At 37.3% G+C, this 26927-nt stretch overlaps 2 protein-coding genes across 2 annotated transcripts in view; both read right to left on the reverse strand.

The window, feature by feature from the left end:
- Positions 1 to 10781, reverse strand: part of trak1b (trafficking protein, kinesin binding 1b) — a 59263-nt gene extending 48482 nt beyond the window's left edge. The window contains exons 1-3 of the mRNA XM_079878845.1: positions 10410 to 10781; positions 8713 to 8914; positions 8434 to 8628 (exon numbers count right to left, since the gene is read on the reverse strand). The gene's annotated coding sequence lies outside the window, so the exon portion shown is untranslated. The remainder of the gene's footprint in view (positions 1 to 8433; positions 8629 to 8712; positions 8915 to 10409) is intronic.
- Positions 10782 to 11536: 755 nt separating this feature from the next.
- The window catches only part of cfap44 (cilia and flagella associated protein 44), a 206854-nt gene continuing 191463 nt past the window's right edge, over positions 11537 to 26927 (reverse strand). Inside the window, exons 30-33 of the mRNA XM_079877906.1 lie at positions 13038 to 13239; positions 12679 to 12839; positions 12058 to 12192; positions 11537 to 11851 (exon numbers count right to left, since the gene is read on the reverse strand). Of these exons, the coding sequence (XP_079734032.1) occupies positions 11603 to 11851; positions 12058 to 12192; positions 12679 to 12839; positions 13038 to 13239 (747 nt within the window). The 3' untranslated portion in view covers positions 11537 to 11602. The remainder of the gene's footprint in view (positions 11852 to 12057; positions 12193 to 12678; positions 12840 to 13037; positions 13240 to 26927) is intronic.

Consider the following 26927-nt stretch of genomic DNA (forward strand, 5'->3'; position numbering starts at 1 on the left):
TATCTACCAGACCTGCCCTGAGACCAACAATACATAGAGAAACAGGACTTACAGTTGTGTTCAAAATTATTCAACCCCCACTGAAATTGATTGTTTTGGCTGGTTTGACATTGATTTTGATCATTCAGTCATCCTGCTTACAATTAAATCAAAGAGGCACGTGTAGGTCAGACAAATATAACATAACAATTATAATGAAATAACCACAAATGTCTTTTCTGTGCTCACATTATTATCAGTTTTATTCAACCCCCAAGTGACATTCAATCTTAGTACTTAGTACAACATCCTTTTACAGTTATAACAGCTTTTAAACGTGAAGCATAGCTTGACACAAGTGTCTTGCAGCGATCTACGGGTATCTTCGCCCATTCATCATGGGCAAAAGCCTCCAGTTCAGTCACATTCTTAGGCTTGCGCACTGCAACTGCTTTCTTTAAGTCCCACCAGAGGTTCTCAATCGGATTTAAGTCTGGTGACTGCGATGGCCACTTCAAAATGTTCCAGCCTTTAATCTGCAACCATGCTCTAGTGGACTTGGAGGTATGCTTGGGATCATTGTCCTGTTGAAAGGTCCAACGTCTCCCAAGCCTCAGGTTTGTGACGGACTGCATCACATTGTCATCCAATATCTCCTGGTACTGAAGAGAATTCATGGTACCTTGCACACGCTGAAGCTTCCCAGTACCTGCAGAAGCAAAACAGCCCCAAAGCATGATTGACCCCCCGCCATGCTTCACAGTAGGCAAGGTGTTCTTTTCTTCATAGGCCTTGTTCTTCCTCCTCCAAACATAGCGTTGATCCATGGGCCCAAACAGTTGTAATTTTGTTTCATCAGTCCACAGAACACTATCCCAAAACTTCTGTGGTTTGTCCACATGACTTTTGGCATACTGCAGTCGACTCTTCTTATTCTTTGGAGACAGCAAGGGGGTGCGCCTGGGAGTTCTGGCATGGAGGCCTTCATTACGCAGGGTGCGCCGTATTGTCTGAGCAGAAACTTCAGTACCTACATCTGACAAATCTTTTCTCAGTTCCTCAGCAGTCACACGGGGACTTTTCTCCACTCTACGCTTCAGGTAGCGCACAGCAGTCGAAGTCAGCATCTTCTTTCTGCCACGACCAGGTAGCGTTTCAACAGTGCCCTTTGCCTTGAATTTGCGAATGATGCTTCCTATGGTGTCTCTTGGTATGTTTAACATCTTTGCAATCTTCTTATAGCCATTGCCCTTCTTGTGAAGAGTAATCACCTCTTCTCTTGTCTTCCTGGACCATTCTCTTGACTTCACCATGTTTGTAACCACACCAGTAAATGTCTAGAAGGAGCTGAGTATCACAGTCATTTTAAAGCTGCCTAATTGGTGCTTATTAGGCTTTATTGCTGCTCCCTGACATCCACAGGTGTTTTCAATACCTGATTGAAAACACTTCAATGAACCTCTGTTCTTCAGAGTGGTAGTCTTTAAGGGGTTGAATAATTGTGTCAATGAAGAATTCACAAAAGAAACATTTACTACTGTATTACAAAACCAATTGATGTCATTTTAGTTGCATATGGTTCTTTAAGAAGTCCTTGTAGGATTTCATTCTGAATACAATTACAAATGTACACTAAATTCCCTAAAACCATTTACAGCATTGGGGGGTTGAATAATTTTGAACACAACTGTATATCATTTTCACAAGAACATTTTCTTGCCTGGCGAGGTTGCACTGTGTGGCAATATGTTACTAAATCTTATCCTCTTAACTAGCCTGGCCATAGGCCTAGCACAGGATGGTAGCATAGAGGTAAACATGACAAAGCGTAAAGGGAGTAAGATAATTATAATATGTGATCCTATTTCAGCAGCAGGACCTGGGTATAATCCAGACCGTTTGAACAAATGGGGAAAAGCCATGTATTTTTGTAAGGATCCATGTGGATGGCAAGATGTGTACGGGGGTAATCAGGATGCTATCAGTGAGGGTCTATTAACCAAGGCAGGGTACAGCTCATCTGATGGTCATAACAATAGGATGATGTCAGATCTTATAAAATTTGAAGAAATCACTGAGAATTTTAAAACCAAACTGAAAGTCACTTTGTCAACAGGAGATGATGGCGCAACTCAGTGGGGAGGAAAATTTTTCTGTGCGTGGTGGACCTCAGGTACTGACACTTATGTTCCAATAGAAATTACAATGGTAGATCCGCCACCGAAAACCCATAGTCTGTCTGAACTAATAACTCATACTAGCATACCTGAAGAAGAGGATGCTGAATTAGAAAAACAGTTTAATTTGCATCATGAAGACACAACTATTATGCATAGTAGAATACAATGTGAGGGCAACAGAGCATGCATGTTAAGTTTACTTCAACGACAAGCTTTAGCTATTAACCAATCATGTTGGTGGTGTCTGCGAATGGATAGGGCCTGGAGGGTCCATCCATTGCGATCGGCTAATTTAGGAGAATTACTTGGATTAATTCCGTGTGCTATGTGGAAATTACTGAATGCAGCGAATTCTGACAAACAAACCTCCATGAGACAAAAAAGAAGTTTAGCTGATGAGAAAATACCTCGGATGTTTCAAGGTACCAAACTTTGGGATCCGTGGACGAGCAGGATATCCATGACAGGGTGGTCTTTCCTTCTCGGGGGAGGCACTGCTGCTAGCTTGCTAAAAATAAATGGCTTAGCCTGGCAGGTTTTACGCTTAGCAAATGAGACTGAAGATGCGTTAGGGAAACTGAACACTGAACTTAAAGGAATTCGCGAAGCTGTTATACAACATCGTCTAGTTTTAGACATTATTACGTCAGAACGAGGGGGGGTATGCAAAATGTTAGGGACCTCCTGTTGTTTCAATTTGCCTGACGTCTATCAAAATGTAACAGATATAATAGAGCACATGAAAGTGGCCGTAGCCACTCCAGGAGAAATGTCATCTTCACTAGATGAGTGGTTTTCAAGCCTGCAGGGGTGGACAAAATGGGTGATAAGTACAGTTATGTCAATAGCATGTTTGATTCTGATTTTGATTTTGATGATCCCATGTTTTATCAATTGTATTTCTGCAATCACTGCTAAGGCAGTGTCTACCACGATGGTTAGAATGACTGCAGGGGAATATGTCACAATGATACGTAGGGCACCAGAGATTGAAGTTGAGGTAACAGTGCCTGAGGATGAGGGATACGAGAACGAGAATGTGCATGAATTTGACTAAGAAATGAAATAACCATGGGAAAAATTTACTTGTTGTAAATTACTATGATTATGGAGCAGTAAATGTCAAATTTTGTGTATGTTCTTTGAATGAACATGGGGTGGAATGTAATGGAAATTTTACTTTTAGATGTGTTCTTTTACTTTTAGATGTGTTTTTATTTCTAGATGTGTGTGTGTACAACTTGTATTAACATAGAACATTTATTTTTACTCATAAGCATTTAAAGAAATATAATCATATAAGCTAAAGCACATTAGTAAAGATATGTAATCAAGTTTTAGAAATGCATAAGTTAAGACAAGCTTGCAGGAACGAAATGTTCTGGGTTTTAGGGGAAACCAAGTAACAAAGTAACAAAGAGACAATGTGTACTTCAAGTAACAAAGAGACAATGTGTACTTTAAGTGACCTTCTGGGCACCTCAAGTGTGAAAATATGTGCGCAGCTTTGATAGAAATAGAGATAAGCAAAATGTGTGAATTTGAGCAGCAGCTAAAAACTGGAACCTGAAGCAGGCATGGTATTGTCCTGTCTAGATAGAATTTATGATAGACAAGAGATCTTGAACAAAGATGTTTTCCTTTTAAGGTAAACAAGGCGATCTTTTGAGACAGATGCAGCCTATTCAGGGTGTGTTAAGAGTATATAAGCTTGGCAGAGGAACTGACCCTTTGCCTTCTCATATTCAGATGCTCTCTGTATGTGAATGCCAATTTCTTGCAAGAAATAAACATTTTTTGATACTTTGACTTTTCAAAGGTTTCGACTTGTCTCCTTCCTCCTAACTTTTCGAATAGAATTATTTCCACAACAGCACGCCGGCCACATGAATGTTCAGGGGTATGGCCAGGCATGCAAATTACACATGCCAATTCCATTGGCCTTTACTAAATACATCAGAGGTGTTTGGGGCTCCCAAGAGTTATTTCACAGGCCACCCCCTAGCTTGCGCACCGCCCCTGAGGAGCTGAACGTGGACACGAAGGAGGCAGACACAGAATTAAAAATAAATATGTTCTTTATTAAACAATAAAAACAGTCTTAAAAGTCTCTTCTTCGGCGTTCTCTTCTTCGGGGCTCAGACAGAGGGAGATATGAACATAACATGAACGTAACTCAGCAGCTTCAGACAGAGAGAGGAATGAACATAATTCACAGCTTCTGCGTTCTCTTCTTCGGCGTTCCCTTCTTCAGGGCTCAGACAGAGAGAGATATGAACATAACATGAACGTAACTCCGCAGTTTCAGACAGAGAGAGGAATGAACATAATTCACAGCTTCTGCGTTCTCTTCTTCGGGGCTCAGACAGAGAGAGATATGAACATAACATGAACGTAACTCCGCAGTTTCAGACAGAGAGAGGAATGAACATAATTCACAGCTTCTGCGTTCTCTTCTTCGACGTTCTCTTCTTCGGGGCTCAGACAGAGAGAGATATGAACATAACATGAATGTAACTCCGCAGTTTCAGACAGAGAGAGGAATGAACATAATTCACAGCTTCCGCGTTCTCTTCTTCGGCGTTCCCTTCTTCGGGGCTCAGACAGAGAGAGATATGAACATAACATGAACGTAACTCAGCAGTTTCAGACAGAGAGAGGAATGAACATAATTCACAGCTTCCGCATTCTCTTCTTCAGCGTTCTCTTCTTCGGGGCTCAGACAGAGAGAGATATGAACATCATATGAACGTAACTCAGCAGTTTCAACATTCTCTGTCCACAGGGCTCAGGCGGGGAGAGGAATGGACAGCTGTGACTGCGAGTGACCAACACACTGCAAGGTTTACTCGTGCTCATTTCCACAATAAAACTGCAATTCAACAGACTCACAGTGCAACCAAGGCTTACACCCGCAATCCAGCCGAAGTCTTCTCTCTCTCTCTTCCCCGCGGCCTCCCTCCGCTGCTTCCGCCTCGGCCTCGGCCTCTCTCTCTCTCTCTCACCTGCTGCGTGCCCCAGAAACAACCCCCGTTCCTCTCAACATCAACCTCTTTTATGTTCCTCATAGTCCAATCGCCCTTCGGGATCTTTCTCCGCCGCACAGCTGACAGCAATCGCGCTCGTCAGCTCTTTCTCATTGTTTCTCCCTGCTTCCGCGTTTTCCCGGAACCGGCCCCGTGTCTCACCGGAAGCGCTCCCCGTACACAACTTCCGCCAATAAGGTTCCGCTTTTAGTCACCCCGTGACAGTTACACCTAGTGTCAGTATTTCAACACAACGTAGCAAGTGACTGACAGAAAGAGAACTAAAGATTAACATGCCTGGAATAATTCCTTAACCATCCAGCAAATTAAATATAATATGGTTGCGGAGTCTGTCAGAAAAAGAAAATGAACTACTTATTACATTATCATTCTTTATGGCCCAGGCACAGTTAATTTCTCTATCTTTGTCAGTATATTCTGCCAGCACAGAAAGCTGATATGAGGCATAAATCAAATGGTAAACATGTAAAGCGCTGTAGTCAAATATCCAACTGAACATGTTTGAAAAATGTAACATTAAATAAAACATTTCCAAAATGTTGCAAGAAGTGTTTCGAAATTTACTACACAAATTACACAATGCAATTAGTGTGCCCTTCTTATTGTGTACATATGACTTTATTTATAAACATTCTATTGTAAGTCTATTTACTCTAAAGAGTAAACTGTAAAAAATGTTTTTTTCAAAGTTGTAAAGAAAACAAGAAATTACTATCTAGGTCTTTTCTAAATCAAAATGTCATGTTCAATTCAATGTGTTACTTGCTGTTTCTTTGTAATTATTTGTGAAATATACTAGCATACTATTTCTATATATACAGTTGTGAAATTATTATTCAACCCCCATTGTAAATCAGGCTTATTGGCAAAATGTACAGACCTTCAGCTGTTTGCAATGAACAAATCAAACAAAAGTAATTGAAATAGCTCAACAAAACAAATGTTTAAAGTGGTTTTCGCAAATTCAACTGAAAATGCAACTTTTAATGACTTCTGCAGTCTCAAAATGATTTAACCCCCTGAATAAAATCACTCACAACAGCAAAAATCAGCAAAACAGGTGTTGTCTCAAACTCAACTGATGCAACTACTCAAGGGCTTCATTAGTTCCACCAGGTGTGCTTGAGCTAGAAAACAAGAAATACCTGAACTGGCTAGGTTTGTTGAGTGTCACATTTGACTGCTTGTTAGAAATATGGCTAAGTCAAAAGAATGGTCCAAAAAGTTAAGAGAAGATATCATCGCCCTTCACAAACAAGGAACAGGATACAAAAAGATAGCGAAGGTACTAAATATTCCTAGACACACCGTTGGAAGCATAGTTCACAAGTTCAAAGTTAAAGGAACAGTGGTTACACTACCTGGACTGGGCAGAAAAAGGAAGCTATCAACAGCTGCAACCAGATTTCTGAGAAGGCAGGTTTAGAAAAAGCCTTGAGTGACAGCAAAAGACCTGCCGCAAGACTTGGTGGCAACAGGCACTGAGGTTTCAGCTTGCAGAGTAAGGCACGTACTAAATGCATGCCAGAACTCCAAGACGTACACCACTACTGACCCAAAAGAACAAGAAAAGTTGGCTCCAATTTGCTAAAAATCAGTGATCAGCGGTATGTCTGGAGGAAGAAGAATGCAGCAAATGCTGAACAGAAAACTGTCTACAGTTAAGCATGATGGTGGCTCGGTGATGCTCTGGGGCTGCTTTGCATCCTCTGGCACTGGAAACCAGCAGCGTGTGGAAGGCAAGATGGATTCACTGAAGTATCAGGAAATCATATGAGAAAAAGTCATGCCGTCAGTGAGGAAGCTGAAGCTTGGGCATCATTGGACCTTCCAACAGGACAATCATTCCTCAAATTCCACCAAGGCTTGGTTGCAGAAGTAGTCCTGGAAGATCCTACAGTGGCCAACTGGCCATCACAGTCACCTGACTTGAATCCCATAGAAAATCTCTGGTGGGATTTAAGAAGCTGGTTGCAGCACGCAAACACAAGAATATTACTGAACTAGAGGCCATTGCACATAATGGGATCAGATTTCTCAGGAATGCTGCCAGAAGCTGGTGTCTCATTTGCAGCAGGTCATAACAGCAAAAGGGTGTTCTACTAAGTACTAAAGATGCTTGACATGAAGGGGTTGAAGAATTTTGAGACACCAGAGGACTGCAGACTGTCATTAAAAGTTGAACTTTCAGTTGAATTTGGGGAAAAGTGTAGGGACGCAAAAGAAAGAAACCAGCACCTTCTACTGGCTGAGCCATGTCAGTGACAACACATTTTCACAATGACCTTGATATTTCTTCATTACATATTGTGTTACATAGGCTCGTTAAAAACAGAAAAATCAGCAATATCATATTATATTACTAGGAAAATGATTGTAGCATAACTAAAAATAAAATGTAGGGGACCAGAAGACAAGCAGTAACTCTAATCTAACAATTATTTAGGTAAAAAAAAAAAAAAAAAAAACACAAGGTTCAAATGTAATATTTGTTTTTTTGCCGGCTTCACCACAAGATTATAATTTTGATTAGTAAAAAATTTTCATTAAATGTTTCATTTTCTTAACCAAAGAATAAGAAAGGTTTTTAACATTTTCAATTCTAATTCTGGCTTTTAAAAAAAAAGCACAAGTCATTCTTACATTTTCATTTATGTCAGCCAGCTAGGTTAAAAGTTTAAAAAAGCACAATTTGCATCAACAACGCACAATGCAATGCAAAAAAAAAAAAAAAAAATGTTTTGGTTTGCAAGGCATAAAAACACATGCACAAGATTAATGAATGTAAGATCAACTGTCCGAAACCCTCTTAAACTGGCCCTAGGCCAGCGGGCTTTGCTTACTAATGAGCTGACTGTTATTATTAATTAAAATATATATATTTTAATAAAATGATAACTAAACTCTTTTAGTATGATGAACTGTACAATATTGTTGCCATTTTTTGGTTCTACCCTCACCCATGTTTTCCACGTCACTGTTACTATATGTAACAGTAGTAACTAAGGCCAAACAGTCGAGTTAGTCATCAAAAGTATAGAATTTCAAACATTTATATCAAACATATATATATATATATATATATGTTTGATATAAATGTTTGAAATATTTGAATATAAATATTTGAAATATAAATGTTTGAAACAAAATATTAAAGAAGATAGACTCAATTCAAATCAATTAGTGGTCATAACTCTTTATGATGATAGGAAGTATCTTTGACTCACAAAAATAGTTGAGGGTCTCCTCAATCTGCTCAGAGGTGAGGTCTATGCGTGTGTCGGGCGAGATGAGAGGCGTGTGGATCCAGTCGTCGTGCTCATAGCCATACACACTGTCTGCCCTCAGCCTGTAGACCGGCAACTGCTCCTCCAATAGACTGATAATCTCCACCTCAGGGAGCTCTGTGCTGTTACAAACATCTACAACAGAGACCCAGAGAAAGATGTGAAAATCAACACTAGTGCATCTTATGAAAGTTGTAATGAAACGATGCACGTTCTGACCTGTGATTGTTTCTGCGTCCCTGTAGCGGGCATGTGGTGCTAAACGCACTGGTTCCTCGGTTCCTTCACCTACATACTGCTCTTCTGGGATGGGTCCGAGGTGCACAGGTTCTGTATGGTCTGTTCTCGAGAACTCAGAAATGGACTCGTCCAGCTTGGCAACTTCTTAATGAGATACTAGAACATGTCCAGCTTTGGCCCTCTATAAACAAACAAAAAAAGACCAGTGAGATTGAAGATTATTACACACACCACGATTCAGTATTAGAGTGATCTAAGGATCTTGTGGACGAATGGTTCATCAGCAACCACAAATAAGTAAGCCTGTTTGCAATTGTTACAGGTATCAAGGCTTAGTGTTGAGAAATTGTAGCATCAGTTTTCATCCTTCTTGATAGTTTTGCTGTTAACTAATGATACGTTAGGCATTACTCTAAAATAGGACCACCAGGTGTAACAAGGGGATTCCTTTTACGTTTATTCATTAATCTAATAGTGGGTAGAAAAAATATACAGTCCATGATGTAAATATACATTAAAATACAACATTTTTTATATTTTCCTTTGCCTTTGGTACAATGACAATTAAAAAAAAAAGTTATTTCATTTTGAATTTTGCAAACACATAATTCATGCATGCTATATTCCTCACACAACAAACACACACATTGTTTTTTCATTTTTCATGTTTTATTTTTATACTGTGCAAATAGTATTCTATCCCCTAATTCTCACAGAAAACTTTCTGCATTTTTACATTAAAAAATCATTCTGGATGATTTATAAGCCGTTTTCCTCACGGGGACCAAAAAAATTCCCCACAAATACAAGGATTGAGCCGTGTGTGTGTATGTGTGTGTGTGTGTGTGTGTGTACAGGTTTTGCTATATTTGTGAGGGCCAAATGTTCTCACTTATATAATGAAATATTATGACAACCGACAACACAACCCTCACAGAAACATTTGCAAAACACTAGATTTCAAAAAATAATAATAATAATCTGTTTTAGCCGATTTGACCATCTAGTGTTTTGCAAATATTTCTGTGAGGGCTATGTTTAGGGGTAGGGGCTGATTTAGGCGATTAACTAACGTAAACATTAACGTGAAATAAAATCAATGGAAGTCTATGCAAATTCCTCACTAACATAGTGAAACAAACACGTGTGCATGTGTGTGAGAGAAAATATAAAGCTGCCTTTATAATTAAGATAGTGCCTTGCAAAGGAATTGTTAGATGGGAGTTCATGGCATCAAAACGTTTGAAAATCCCATACCTACATCAACAGTCATTTAAAATTACAGCCATGATGTTTGCCTACCTGCACAGATCACACAAATCCTGTGGAATAAAAACTCATCTTACATAATGAATTACAAAGATATTGGATAGGTATTAGATCTGTACATATTGAGATTATAAAACACAGAGGACAGCCCTCACACACATACTAGTTCATATGAGATCATGTGGTTTGTTTTTGTAATGGGCGTGTCTACGCATGTGTCGTCATGACGTTCCTCCGCATCTTCTGCGGTACCTAAACCTTGCGTAAACAAACAAACTGATATTAAATCATTAAGATTGAACATCTATATTTCATTACAGCCCACCTTGTAGCTAATAATCTATATTATCAAACAAGATAATGTAATGACCTTAATACCCTCTAGATAAATAACTCTGGATACTTACAAGTGAGGAATCCCCAGTCAATTTGGAAATCATTTAAAACATTTATCGTCGTCCGGATGATGCGCGCACCACAGATTATCTGTCCTCTTCAAGTGAACGACGTGGCAACGATAAAGCAAAGACTACAAATCTGCATTTGTACCTAGGGAACCCAAAATCTAGATTGTCGGATTGTTTTACTACGGGAATTAAGATAACGTCTTCAACAGCAGTCCTCGAATCCCCAAAACCAATATGAGATAGTGTCTTCAATAGCAGTCTTCCAAAACCAATCAGATTTAATTCTTAGTTCCTCTGAGTGCTCATATTTTGCACATCCTGTACAGCATCCTCTCCTGTACCACCTCCTTTCATTCTCAATCTGTGAGCGCCGCAACGTTCGTGACGTCACGCGTCAAACGTTCCTACATGAGCTGACAGCACCAGAATGTCACACAATGGACGTGACATAATTTCTCTGTATTTGTTTATAGTGCTAAATATTATAGATTTCCTTATTTGATTTAATTTATGTGTTCATTTACCGTCAGTAGAAACGGGAAGAAGAGGTAGGCCTATGCGTCGATATTTAATGACAGACATTTTTAATGCCAAACATCTAGTAAACTAGATTTCTTAAATTCAATATACATTGTTTTAAAGAAATTATATTAAATGTAGGTGCTGTAACTGTTTACCGTTTATTTTAATATTATTCTTAATATTGACACACAATATTTTATAAAAAAAATAGTATACATAGAAATAGTCCTGTGTTATAAGTGCACAAATTCATTTAAGTCTCGAATTTAATATGATTTCATAACAAGCGCATACAGAACGAATGTAAATGTTTAATTAATTGTTTTAGATAAAGCATGTCACGCTACAGGACAATGCTGTCACACGTCAACTGGTCATGTACAGTTTCATTTTCTATTTAATATGGTTGAGTAGTGCTTTGACATAGTGATTTGGATTTGAAACTCGCCTGATTATTATGATAAAATAATGGGGGAAATTTCAGAGGTTATACAGCAATTTCTAAGAAGGTAAATCTAGAGGAAGAAGACACATTAAACATATTAAAATCCCCAAGATAAGAATTTATTGCATTTAGCCTGTAGTATATGTCTACAGGAACAGATTGATAGTTTGAGGTCTGTGTGCTAACATGCTGATTTTGTACTTAAGGTAAAAGTGTGTCTGTGGATCTATTTCACAGCTTTGCTGCTGAGGTTGAGTTTCCTGTGCACACCAGAATTGCTTGCTGTGTGTCTGTGGGGCGGGGCGGGAATGGGAGGCGGGACAGGATCGAGCGGAGGGAGAATGTGTCCGTCTTTGCGTGAGAGAGCACGGATCTCATCACTGAGAGCCTCAATGTCTTGAGCTTGAGCCTCTACCAGCCGCTGCAGCCTCTGCAGTTCCTGTTTCTCTACCAGACGGCCTTGGAACTGACCCACCTTAAACAAACACACATTTTGAATGTCTGTGTCCTGCATATGAATTCACAGCTGCAGGTGCAACTGCTTGTGAATAAACAGCAGTAAATTTGTAGAAATTCAAACAGAAATGTAGAAAACCAAATCATTTCAGATATCTGTCTTTATTAATGTGAAGAACTAAAGAAAGAAAGTGATGAAATACGAATAATGAAAGAAAAGAATACCATCTTCTTCTGTTGGGAGTTGAGTTGGACGTCCAATGCTTTTTTCTGGCTAAGAAGGCTGTTCATGTTACGTAGTCTCTCTGTGTTCTGTTTAGTGACTTCGGTCAGTGCCTCTCTTGCTTCAGTAACTTTTGCCTTGCACACACACAAATAATAATGAACAATTGCTCTAGATTGGCACATTTAACCATAATAATTTACTCATAACTGTGTAAGTTTGGAGTCAGAAAGTTTTTTTTTTTTAAGAATACTTTCAGCAAGGATGCATCAAATTGATCAAAAGTGACTATAAATACATTTATAGAAGATTTATATTTCAAATAAATGCTTAAATACTTAAATTCATAAAAGAACTCTGACAATAATAAAAAATATTTCTTGAGCACCAAATCAACTTTAGAATGATTTGACACTGAAGACTGGAGTAATGGCTGTTGAAAACTCAGCTTTGCCATCACAATAATAAATTACATTTTAAAATATATTTATGAAATTAAAATGTATTAATATTTCACAATACTACTGCTTTTATTGTATTTAAAAATTCGTACAGACCCCAAACTTCTGACCGATAGTGTAAAGCAACCCCCAAACAGTCACAGGTTCTTTGTGTAAGTGTACCTCCCAGTGTTTGAGCTCCTGTGTGTTTTTGGCGTCCCGTTCTCTGACCTCTTGTCTCATCTCCTCTACCTTCCTGTTGCCTGAGAGAGTCTGCAGAACTTCAAGTTCAACCAGCTTTCCAAACTTCATGAGCATCAGCTGCTCGCAACGTACTTCTGACTCTGCAAAGAAATGTATGTAATGTATTACTTGATACACCTTATACCTCAATTTTAAAGAAATATAACTTTGTCTTTTCCCTAAGTTTGTGAAAAAGACTGGAAATTGAGTTTATCATACATTGTAAAATTGCCTAGATAATCCTATCAGGCAAGTAAGTGTGTGGTTTTAAATAGTCATCATGTATGCACATCTCTGACCCTTTGTTCTGGCCTCCATGTCTTTAAGGTCATGTCTGAGCTGTACGTGTTGTTGTTTGGCTTGTTTATAGAGTTCTCGCTGTTCAGTCTTCTCCTCCTTTAACTCTTTAAGGCGCTTCTGCAAACGCTGTAGATCAGCTGTGTTCAGGATCAGTGCTGAGTCAAGCTTACCCGGCAAGAGACCATTATTCACATATTCAATCTGCTCAGGCAAGGAGAAAGAGAGAGACTTGATATTGGTTGTGAGTGTGGGGGGGGGGGGGGGGGGGGGATGTAATTGTGATTGTCAAAACATTTGTTAACTAAATAGAATTTTATGAAGTTTAGTGACAACATGTTACAATGTTTAGGCTACATTGTACAATGACTGGTAGGATAGTTTTTATTATTGCTTGACAAAAAATTCAAGATTTCAGTTCCATTCTTGTGATTTGATTCCGATTTTGATTCAATATTGACTAATTTGGATACATGTTTATTTTAAATTTTATTAAAAAAAATAATCTCACCTAATGCTGTAAACATAGAGGGCCCAATCTGCTGGTATTATTAAAGGTTAAAAATAACAAATTAAATTAAATACAATGCAGTTTTTGTTATAATAACAATTATTTAAAGGAGAACTCCTTTTTTTTGTAAATTTGGAGTGCTGTCAGTACAGAGAACAACGACAACTCTTTTTAAAATTTGCACCCTGTTGACTTCAATGGGGCAAGTTTTAAACCTGCTTTTAGCCTCTTAACATCCTTGAGGTGTCATTACAAGTGCCCAGCCATGTGAGTGATTCCTTTAGAGTGATTCCTCCTGTTGACAAATGCGCATGCGTCGCGTCTGAACGCGTTGTTGTCTTTGGAGCTCCATCGATTGATTTATAATTCTTGATTTTCTCTTTAAACTCACTTACAACGAACATTTTCTACTTTTCCTCACCTCATAGTTACAACGCGGACTGTTGAGCAGACACGTCTCAAGCCTATTAGTGATCCAATGCCGGATACTCTTAAAGGTTACTCCCTTGGATCACGGCTGAACGCGTCTTCTCCACACTCACTTACAAACAAACATTTTTTCGCCTATCGTGCGTCTACTCTACACCCGTACCACTAAAAAGACGGATTATATCCAAGACTTCAGCCATAAATTAGTATTAATATTGATAGCATCACTGGTAGCGTTGTTGCTAACTTAACGTTACTGTCCATCTGTTAAAATGGCGAATATATCAGATGTAAGTAGTCTACCTTTTGGTGCAGGTGAAGACACATTTGAACTTCACGCACTGCAGTCTGAGCTGGAAGCTGTTGAGAAACAGATCCACAACCTTTTAGTGAGACAGGCCGAGCTGATAGACTGGCGTTTGGCTCTTGAAACATCACGCGCCGATGCACACAAATCAGTGATTAACGTTACTAACCCGCTGACTCCGACCTCGTCTACTCCGTGCGTTTCTCAACATCGGTCCCGAGCGTCGAGGTCACGATCAGCCATGGTCTCGTTCACTCCGGCTCCAACACGCCACCACGAAGCCTGGATGGTTCCACAGCGGAAGACGCGAGTCAGGTCTAGACCAAGAAAACTCTCTCCGACCCTCCCGGTTTTCGAGATATCCACACAAAACCGCTTCTCACCTCTTCGCGAAACAGAACGCGATGCTGTGATCATCGGCGATTCCATCGTTCGACACGTACACGCTACGTTAAGTAAAAGTAAGGTGCATAGTCACTGCTTTCCTGGTGCTCGTGTTTCTGAAATCGCTGCTCGCGTTCCCGAGATTCTGAACGAGCGCGTCAGAACTGTGGTCCTGCACGCGGGAGTGAACGACATCAGGCTGCGCCAGACGGAGGTTCTGAAGAAAGACTTCAGGAATCTGATCGATACGGTACGCAGCACATCGCCTGAAATAACGATCATTGTGTCAGGACCGCTTCCCACATACCGACTAGGTCATGAAAAGTTTAGTAGATTATTCGCGCTAAATGAATGGTTAATGTCATGGTGCAATGAGCAGAAACTGCTCTTTGTAAATAATTGGAATCTGTTTTGGGAGCGTCCTAGGCTTTACCGTGCTGATGGCTTACACCCAAGCAGATTCGGATCGGATCTTCTGTCAGATAACATCTCCAAAATGTTAAATACCTTTTGACTAGTAACCAAAAGTCCAAATCATAGTCACTGCTGCACCAATTTAACTGATATAAATACTAGTGTTGAACATTGCATAGAAACTGTGTCTATTCCTCGTTTAGTGAGATCAAATAATAAATCTACTGCAGGATCTAGAAAAAATCTAATTGTTATTAAACCAGAAAATGTTGCTATTAGTAATCAAAAACAATTTCTAAAGCTAGGTCTTCTAAACATTAGATCACTCACACCTAAGGCAGTTATTGTAAATGAAATAGTCACAGATAATAGCTTCGATGTACTTTGCCTTACTGAAACCTGGCTTAAACCAAATGATTATTTCGGTCTAAATGAGTCTACTCCATCAGGATACTGTTATAAGCATGAGCCCCGTCTGATTGGTCGTGGCGGCGGTGTTGCAACAATCTATAGAGATATTCTCAATGTTACTCAGAAAACGGGCTATAAGTTTATTTCGTTTGAAGTACTTGTACTAAATGTTACGCTCTTAGATGTTCGAAAACATCCCTATTATCTCTAGCCTTGGCTACCGTATATAGACCGCCTGAGCCTTACGCTGATTTCCTAAAAGAGTTTGCAGATTTTCTCTCAGACCTATTAGTTAATGTCGATAAAGGCAAGGCAAGGCAAGGCAAATTTATTTATATAGCACATTTCATACACAATGGCAATTCAAAGTGCTTTACATAGAAGAAATTAAAATAATAAAAAGAAATAAGAATAATTAAAACAGTTTAGAAAAATAAAAAATAAAATACAGTACAGTACAGATAGTCGGACGAGCATTGGCACAGTGCTCACTCATTAAATGCATAGTTAAACAGATGTGTTTTGAGTCTGGATTTGAAAGTGACTACAGTAGGAGCACGTCTGATCTCCTCTGGAAGCTGGTTCCAGCTGCGGCTGGCATAATAGCTAAAAGCGGACTCGCCATGCTTAGAGTGAACCCTTGGTATTTCTAGCTGATATGATCCTAGTGATCTGAGTGATCTGTTGGGTTTATATTCAGTAAGCATATCTGCAATGTATTGAGGTCCTAGGCCATTGAATTATTTATATACCAGTAATAATACTTTAAAATCAATCCTAAATTTAACTGGGAGCCAGTGTAAAGACCTGAGGACTGGTGTGATATGTTCATATTTTCTGGTTCTGCTCAGAATCCTGGCGGCAGCGTTCTGTATGAGCTGCAACTGTCTTATGGTCTTTTTGGGAAGGCCAGTGAGGAGTCCATTACAATAATCCACCCTGCTGGTGATGAAAGCATGCACAAGTTTCTCTAAGTCTTGTCTGGAAACAAAGCATCTAATTCTTGCAATATTTTTCAGATGATAGTATGCTGATTTAGTTATTGCTTTGACATGACTACTGAAACTAAGGTCTGACTCTAGTGTCACACCAAGATTCCTGACTTGATTTTTAGTTGTTTGACCCCTAGAGTGAAGGTATGCGTTCACCTTGAGAACTTCATCTTTGTTTCCAAACGCAATGACTTCAGTTTTGTCTTTGTTTAACTGAAGAAAGTTTTGACACATCCAACTGTTGACTTCGTCAATGCATTGGCACAGGGAGTCAATGGGGCTGTAATCGTTAGGCGATAGGGCTAGGTAGAGCTGTGTGTCATCTGCATAGCTGTGGTAAGCAATTTGGTTCTTTCTCATTATTTGGCTCATTGGGAGCATATACAGGTTGAACAGGAGTGGCGCAAGAATTGAGCCTTGAGGGACTCCGCATGTCATGGATGTCCACTCAGACTTATGATCTCCTATACTCACATAATAACCTCTCCCATCTAAGTATGACCTGAACCATTTTAGGACTATCCCAGAAAGCCCCACCCAGTTTTCCAGCCTGTCAAGAAGTATGTTATGATCGACAGTGTCAAATGCAGCACTGAGGTCGAGTAGTGCCAGCACTGATATTTTGCCTGAATCAGTATTTAAGCGAATATCGTTTATTATCTTTATGAGCGCTGTCTCTGTGCTGTGGTGTGGTCGGAAACCAGATTGAAAATTGTCAAAGTATCCATTCGAGCATAAGAATTTGTTCAGCTGATTGAAGACAACTTTTTCAATGATCTTGCTTATGAAAGGAAGATTTGAGATCGGCCTATAGTTGCTTAATATGGTCTTATCCAGATTGCTCTTTTTCAGGAGGGGCTTGACAACAGCAGTTTACCACTTCTAGGAGATCTGCTTCTAAACTGTTTAACACACTTTTGAAAAATGATGTGGGAAGTGTGTCAAGAGCGCAGGTTGATGTTTTAAGGTGCTGTACGGTTTCTGCCAAAATTTTGCCATCAATTTCTTTGAAATCAGACATAGTAACTACTTTCTCCGGCGGTTTGATCTGTCTGACCCCAGGGCGCAACTCAAGGATGTGCTGATCACCTTTCTGATATTATTGATTTTCTCAGAGAAGAAAGAAGCAAACTCACTGCACTTGTTGTCTGAGAGCATTTCACTGGGAATCTGGCTTGGGGGGTTTGTCAGTCTCTCTACAGTAGCAAAAAGAGTGCGTGTGTTGTTTAAATGACTGTTTATAATATTTTAGAAGAAAGTCTGTCTAGCTTTGCCTAGTTCCATATTAAAAGCATGGATGCTGTCTTTGTAGATGTTATAATGGACTACAAGTTTTGTCTTCCGCCACATGCGCTCTACTTTAAAGCATTAATTGTTGGAGACTTTAATATCCACGTAGATAATTCAAATGATGCGTTAGGGGCTCTGGGGCTGCGTTTACAGATTTATTAAACTCCTTTGGGGTCAAGCAAAACGTTACCGGACCAACTCATCGTTTTAATCATACACTCGATTTAATTATATCACATGGAACCGATCCAACCGATATAGATATCATTCCACAAAGTGACGATGTCACTGACCATTACATGGTAACTTGCATATTACGTACTCCTGTAATATATCATGCTGCGCCGCGTTATCGATCAGGCAGAACAATCCTTCCATCCACCATAGATAATTTTTCAAATTGCTTATCTGATCTGTCTCAGCTGCTCAGTGAACCCAAACAAACAGATGAACTTGAGGAATTAACTAGCACTATGAGCACCATTCTCTCTGGAACATTGGATATTGTTGCACCCATTAGATTAAAAAAGGTCAGAGAGAAAAGTAAAGCACCATGGTACAACAATACTACACATGTTCTAAAGAGAGAAACCCGTCATTTAGAGCGTAAATGGAAAAAAACTAACTTAGAGGTCTTTAGAATCGCATGAAAAGACAGTATGTCACGTTATAAAAAGGCCCTAAAAGCGGCCAGGGCTGAGCATCTCCGCAAACTAATAGAAAACAACCAAAACAATCCTAGGTTCTTATTTAACACCGTGGCTAGACTAACAAATAAACAGATGCCACCTGAACAAAATATTCCGTTACAGTTTAGTAGTAATGATTTCATGAAGTTCTTCACTGAGAAAATAGAAAACATCAGAACCACAATTGTAAACGTTCAATCCTCAATCGCGCCTTATAATTCAGCCTCAATTATCACCCCGCAAGAACAATTACAGTGCTTTACAACTATAGAACAAAAAGAGTTATATAAACTTATCACTTCATCTAAAACAACAACATGTTTATTAGATCCTATACCTACTAAACTACTGAAAGAAGTGTTACCTGTAGTGGAAGAGCCTCTCCTCAATATTATTAACTCATCTTTATCTTTAGGTCATGTTCCAAGAACCTTTTAAACTGGCAGTTATAAAACCTCTCATTAAGAAACCACAATTAGATCCACATAATCTAGCAAATTATAGACCCATTTCAAATCTACCTTTTATGTCTAAAATACTAGAAAAAGTTGTGTCCGCCCAACTGGGCTCTTTCTTGCATGAAAATGACATCTATGAAAAGTTTCAGTCAGGATTCAGGCCACATCATAGCACTGAAACTGCGCTCGTTAAAATCACAAATGATTTACTTTTAGCTTCTGACCAAGGCTGTATCTCAATATTAGTTTTACTTGATCTTAGTGCTGCGTTCGATACTATAGATCACACAATACTCTTAGATCGACTACAAAATTATACTGGTGTTCAAGAACAAGTATTAAGCTGGTTTAGATCATATTTATCTGACCACTACCATTTTGTCTATTTAAATGGAGAAAAATCGATCATAACTCCAGTAAACTATGGAGTGCCGCAGGGATCTGTGTTAGGCCCTCTGTTATTTTCAATATATATGCTGCCACTTGGAAATATTATAAGGAAACATGGAATTAGTTTCCATTGTTATGCTGATGACACTCAAATCTATATTTCATCTCGGCCAGATGAAAATGCTAAATTATCCAAATTGACAGAGTGTGTTAAAGATATAAAAGATTGGATGACGCGCAATTTTATTTTATTAAATCCAGACAAGAGAGAGGTACTAATCATCGGTTCAAAAAACCACCCACAAAACCTCTCACAATACAACTTTAACATAGTAGGATGTCCTGTTACTTTATCCTCTACAGTAAAAGACCTGGGTGTTATACTAGACTGCAACCTGTCTTTTGAAAATCATATTTCATATGTTACAAGAACAGCCTTTTTCCACCACATTGCTAAGCTACGTAACATGCTATCAGTTTCTGACGCAGAAAAGTTAGTTCATGCATTCATGACCTCGAGACTAGATTACTGTAATGCTTTATTAGCTGGTTGTCCTGCAACCTCAATAAACAAGCTACAGTTAGTCCAAAATGCCGCCGCTAGAGTTCTAACTAGATCAAGAAAATATGATCATATAACACCAATTTTATCATCACTACATTGGTTACCTATAAAGTTCCGTATTAATTACAAGGTATTGCTACTGAGTTATAAAGCCCTAAACGGCTTAGCTCCAGTCTATTTAACCGATCCTCTATCGCCCTATAATCCATCGCGCTCTTTAAGATCACTAAATTCGAGGCTTTTTGTCATAGTCGGGGAGCCAAAGTCTCAAAAGCTCAATAAAATGGGTTGAACCTGACATGGTCTGCCATACTTTTTATTTGTGTTTTTTCTGTTAACTTTGACCCTAAGAACCAATAATTGGAGGGTCTGCTCTGCCGGAAATATCTCGAAAAAAAAAATGTGGCCATTTTAGTGTATGCACCCTTTATTTTTTAACAGAAAAATGTGAAAAATGATTTTTTTCCTCAAATCCTCAGTGGGTTTGGTAGGCTGTCAATAAATGCATTCCAGATACACAGAACACATGTGCTGACAACATCCACTGAAAAAATAACTCTTAAAACACATTTCTACATGATTTTGTATCAATTTAATGCAAAAAAAAATAGGCGTTTTCTCACTTTTTTCCAATATTTTCATCTTTACTTCATTGGCAATCAACTATTCCCCCAAGTTATGACATCAGTCAATATGTCATTCTTTTCACCAAACAGTATACTCATTCCACAGAAAAAATCATAAAAATCCAATCAAAATCAATGGATCTGTGATGATTTCACTAATAGTTGATCAGCAGGCTCAGAACCGCAATAGAATAGTAGGCTACTCTCAAAATTCCGAAAGACATACACTGTATAGTCCATGAGCCAGGGGGGTTGATCGGTATCATCGGGGGGAAAAATGCTATCATTGTTTTTTGGCAAGGTATACATCCCTAGTATTAGAAAAATCACGATAGCAGTGCAGGGGTGGTAGCGAAATCACTTTTTTCAGCTCATGAAGTTACTAACCTCCTAAGATAAATTCCGTTTTTGAAATCTGGTGTATATCTGGTTTAGGCTCATGCTAGGGATAATGTCAATATTCTATAATATGGTGCTTGGTATCGTTGGAAAGGGGACCTTTTATGCTTTCATTTAAGCTCAGTACTGAATCTGTCTGACAAACACAGAGGTCACATGACTTCTTTAAACCAGAAATAACACAAATTTTTTTTTTTCACAATTTCCGCCTAAACTGTATGCTTTCTTTTATCCCTGTGGCATGAAAGAACACCACGGACACAAAACTCAACAACTTCAATACTCAAGGCACTCTGATGACTCAGAAAATGTATAATATACCCATACTATTTATTTGTGAGAGCCTTAAATTAGACTTGTGCAGCCAGCACAAGTCTTCAAAATAGAATAGAGCCAATAGAATGGACAAATAGAATACCCTAGTCCAGGGCCAAATGGCCTATTTATTCATGTACAGTTGTAATAAAAAGTAATTGTTTCAATGGTGTTGTCCACATAACACTTGTAATTGGTTTAACAAAATGTTTCTATCATATATTTTGATATTCACCCACTTTCAGTTAGAATGTCAGAAAGTAGCTCATGCACGATGAATTTTGTTGATGGATTTTGACAGTTTGACGAGGTTTTGTCAGTTTTGTGAAAAGGTTGTTGGTTCAGTTGACTGGTTATAACAACACTACCAACTATGCCATCTTCAATCAACTTCCATTGAGTTCCAGGGGTATTAAATGTAAGTACAAAATACTTTTTCTCTTGTGCTTGTGAATTGGTGGGGAATAGTAGCAGTAGCTAATGTAAGCTTGGTGTTTTTTAGCAGGCTAGCTATCTAGCAGGCTAGCTAGCTTGCAGGTTAAACAGTGTAACAGTAACTGCTATTTATACTATATTTAATATGCCGCAGCGCCCCAAATTACTCTGGCCGCGCCAGTCTCATTATGGAACCGGCAGGAATCAATCGCTGTAAAAATCTATTATTGTCTATCCATTATAAAAGTGCATCTATCCATTATCCATTATAAAGGTGCATTTATCCATTATAAAAGTGCATCTATCCATCATAAAAGTTCATCTGTCCATCATAAAAGTTCATCTGTCCATTATAAAAGTGCATCTATCCATTATAAAAGTGCATCTATCCATTATAATAGTCCATCTCTCCATCATAAAAGTCCATCTATCCATTATAAAAGTGCATATATCCATTATAAAAGTGCATCTATCCATTATAATAGTCCATCTCTCCATCATAAAAGTCCATCTATCCATTATAAAAGTGCATATATCCATTATAAAAGTGCATCTATCCATTATAAAAGTGCATCTATCCATCATAAAAGTGCATCTATCCATTATAAAAGTGCATCTTTACATCATAAAAGTGCATCTATCCATCATAAAAGTGCATCTATCCATCATAAAAGTGCATCTATCCATTATCCATTATAAAAGTGTATCCATTATAAAAGTGCATCTATCCATTATAAAAGTGCATCTATCCATCATAAAAGTGCATCTATCCATCATAAAAGTGCATCTATCCATTATAAAAGTGCATCTATCCATCATAAAAGTGCATCTATCCATCATAAAAGTGCATCTATCCATTATAAAAGTGCATCTTTCCATCATAAAAGTGCATCTATCCATCATAAAAGTGCATCTATCCATTATCCATTATAAAAGTGTATCCATTATAAAAGTGCATCTGTCTATCATAAAAGTGCATCTATCCATTATAAAAGTCCATTTCTCATCATAAAAGTCCATCTATCCATTATAAAAGTACATATATCCATTATAAAAGTGCATGTATCCATTATAAAAGTGCATCTATCCATCATAAAAGTGCATCCGTCCATCATAAAAGTGCATCTATCCATCATAAAAGTGCATCTATCCATTATCCATTATAAAAGTGTATCCATTATAAAAGTGCATCTATCCATCATAAAAGTCCATCTATCCATTATAAAAGTGCATCTATCCATCATAAAAGTGCATCTATCCATTATAAAAGTGCATCTTTCCATCATAAAAGTGCATCTATCCATTATCCATTATAAAAGTGTATCCATTATAAAAGTGCATCTATCCATTATAAAAGTGCATCTATCCATCATAAAAGTGCATCTATCCATTATAAAAGTCCATCTCTCATCATAAAAGTACATCTATCCATTATAAAAGTGCATATATCCATTATAAAAGTGTATCTATCCATTATAAAAGTGCATCTATCCATCATAAAAGTGCATCTATCATCATAAAAGTGCATCTATCCATCATAAAAGTGCATCTATCCATTATCATAAAAGTGTATCCATTATAAAAGTGCATCTATCCATCATAAAAGTCCATCTATCCATCATAAAAGTGCATCTATCCATTATAAAAGTACATCTATCCATTATAAAAGTGCATCTATCCATTATAAAAGTCCATCTCTCCATCATAAAAGTCCATCTATCCATTATAAAAGTGCATCTATCCATTATAAAAGTGCATCTATCCATCATAAAAGTGCATCTATCCATTATAAAAGTCCATCTCTCCATCATAAAAGTCCATCTATCCATCATAAAAGTGCATCTGTCCATTATAAAAGTGCATCTGTCCATTATAAAAGTGCATCTGTCCATTATAAAAGTCCATCTGTCCATTATACAAGTGCATCTGTCCATTATAAAAGTGCATCTGTCCATTATAAAAGTGCATCTGTCCATTATAAAAGTCCATCTCTCCATCATAAAAGTCCATCTATCATTATAAAAGTCCATCTCTCCATTATAAAAGTGCATCTATCCATTATAAAAGTGCATCTATCCATCATAAAAGTGCATCTATCCATCATAAAAGTGCATCTGTCCATCATAAAAGTGCATCTATCCATCATAAAAGTGCATCTATCATCATAAAAGTGCATCTATCCATTATAAAAGTGCATCTTTACATCATAAAAGTGCATCTATCCATCATAAAAGTGCATCTATCCATCATAAAAGTGCATCTATCCATTATCCATTATAAAAGTGTATCCATTATAAAAGTGCATCTATCCATTATAAAAGTGCATCTATCCATCATAAAAGTGCATCTATCCATTATAAAAGTGCATCTATCCATCATAAAAGTGCATCTATCCATCATAAAAGTGCATCTATCCATTATAAAAGTGCATCTTTCCATCATAAAAGTGCATCTATCCATCATAAAAGTGCATCTATCCATTATCCATTATAAAAGTGTATCCATTATAAAAGTGCATCTGTCTATCATAAAAGTGCATCTATCCATTATAAAAGTCCATCTCTCATCATAAAAGTCCATCTATCCATTATAAAAGTACATATATCCATTATAAAAGTGCATGTATCCATTATAAAAGTGCATCTATCCATCATAAAAGTGCATCCGTCCATCATAAAAGTGCATCTATCCATCATAAAAGTGCATCTATCCATTATCCATTATAAAAGTGTATCCATTATAAAAGTGCATCTATCCATCATAAAAGTCCATCTATCCATTATAAAAGTGCATCTATCCATCATAAAAGTGCATCTATCCATTATAAAAGTGCATCTTTCCATCATAAAAGTGCATCTATCCATTATCCATTATAAAAGTGTATCCATTATAAAAGTGCATCTATCCATTATAAAAGTGCATCTATCCATCATAAAAGTGCATCTATCCATTATAAAAGTCCATCTCTCATCATAAAAGTACATCTATCCATTATAAAAGTGCATATATCCATTATAAAAGTGTATCTATCCATTATAAAAGTGCATCTATCCATCATAAAAGTGCATCTATCATCATAAAAGTGCATCTATCCATCATAAAAGTGCATCTATCCATTATCATAAAAGTGTATCCATTATAAAAGTGCATCTATCCATCATAAAAGTCCATCTATCCATCATAAAAGTGCATCTATCCATTATAAAAGTACATCTATCCATTATAAAAGTGCATCTATCCATTATAAAAGTGCATCTATCCATTATAAAAGTCCATCTCTCCATCATAAAAGTCCATCTATCCATTATAAAAGTGCATCTATCCATTATAAAAGTGCATCTATCCATCATAAAAGTGCATCTATCCATTATAAAAGTCCATCTCTCCATCATAAAAGTCCATCTATCCATCATAAAAGTGCATCTGTCCATTATAAAAGTGCATCTGTCCATTATAAAAGTGCATCTGTCCATTATAAAAGTCCATCTGTCCATTATACAAGTGCATCTCTCCATTATAAAAGTGCATCTGTCCATTATAAAAGTGCATCTGTCCATTATAAAAGTCCATCTCTCCATCATAAAAGTCCATCTATCATTATAAAAGTCCATCTCTCCATTATAAAAGTGCATCTATCCATTATAAAAGTGCATCTATCCATCATAAAAGTGCATCTATCCATCATAAAAGTGCATCTATCCATCATAAAAGTGCATCTGTCCATCATAAAAGTGCATCTATCCATCATAAAAGTGCATCTATCATCATAAAAGTGCATCTATCCATCATAAAAGTGCATCTGTCCATCATAAAAGTGCATCTATCCATTATAAAAGAGCATCTATCCATCATAAAAGTACATCTATCTATCCATGTCTTCATGTTCATTTTATGAAGTATACTTAAGTAATTTTCAAGTATATTTTTTAAGTATACTTTATGTAGTAAGTATACTAATATCAATGTGTACTTGTAGTAAAATGATGTACTATTTTGATACTGCTTGGGACTAAATTGGCCCACTTTTAGCATTTTTAGTATTTGTAAGAGTAGTAAACTAAGTAGCCTACACAACTAGGTTTCTCATTTGTAATGCATCTGTACTACAAGTGAACTTATAAGTATACTAGTAGTTTACTATTTTAATACAAGTAGTACATTTTTTAGTTTATGAAAGTACACACTGATGTGTACTCTCAGTAAACTACTAGTTTCGTAGTTTATACTGCAAGTATACTTGTAAGTTTTCTTTAAGTGAACATAACATTATACTTTGCACTTAACATATAACATTATTATTTTTGCACTTGAAAAATACATTTAACTGTACTTTAATTTTAAAAACATTTTATTAGCTTCATGCATCTTTTTTTAATCAACACTTGAATGACAGTAAGTTTCATAAAGAAAGGCAACATTTTAAACAAAAAAGTAGAATTAGAGTAAATTGCTATACACTACCAGTGGACTAGCCTACAAAAAAATTCAGATATGCAGAATTAGAAACATATCTGTTTTATATCAATATTTTCAAACAATGTAAGTTGCATAAGACTGTATATGAAACTATGTAAAAACTATGTAAAAAAAAGTATATTTAATTGAGTATTCAATCAAAAGAGTTAACACAACTACAAGACAAGTATACTTTGAATTCTTAATTATTCTTTTAAGTATATCTGGATCAAAAGATTAAGTTCAAGTACAGGCCAAATATACCTGGGCCCGTATTCATAAATAATCTTAATGCAAAGAGTAGCTCCTAGTGACAAAATTCTAAGAAAATTCTTAGAAATGTGGGCGTTTACTCTTAAAATTAAAGAAAAAGGTAATTCAGAAAGCATCTTAACCCTTAAAAGAGGTCTTAAGGTCAAAATTGTAAGGAGTACGGACGAGGACTTTTCAGAGGCTGAAGAGTTTCTTTAGCAGAGGAGAACATGGCAGAAAGACGAAGAGGGAGAAGAAATGTGTTGCAGACAATGGATGACAGTGAGTTAATAAGACGCTATAGATTAGATCGTGCAGGGATCATGTTTGTGACTGATCTAAGAGACATGCTAACATCTCCGACACAGCGCAGAAATGCCATAGCGCCAGAAATTAAAGTAATCACTACATTACGATATTTGGCAACTGGAAAAATGCAACGATGCAGCAGTGTGTAATGTACACAGTCACATGTAATTTCAAAGTGAAGGCTTAGAATAGACCCTATACTTAAAATCACTCTTTTTTTCCTTCTTGGACAACCAGCCAATCACAGTCTTCAAAAGATTG

Source organism: Squalius cephalus (assembly GCF_949319135.1).
Source record: "Squalius cephalus genome assembly, chromosome: 8".
NCBI lineage: Eukaryota > Metazoa > Chordata > Actinopteri > Cypriniformes > Leuciscidae > Squalius > Squalius cephalus.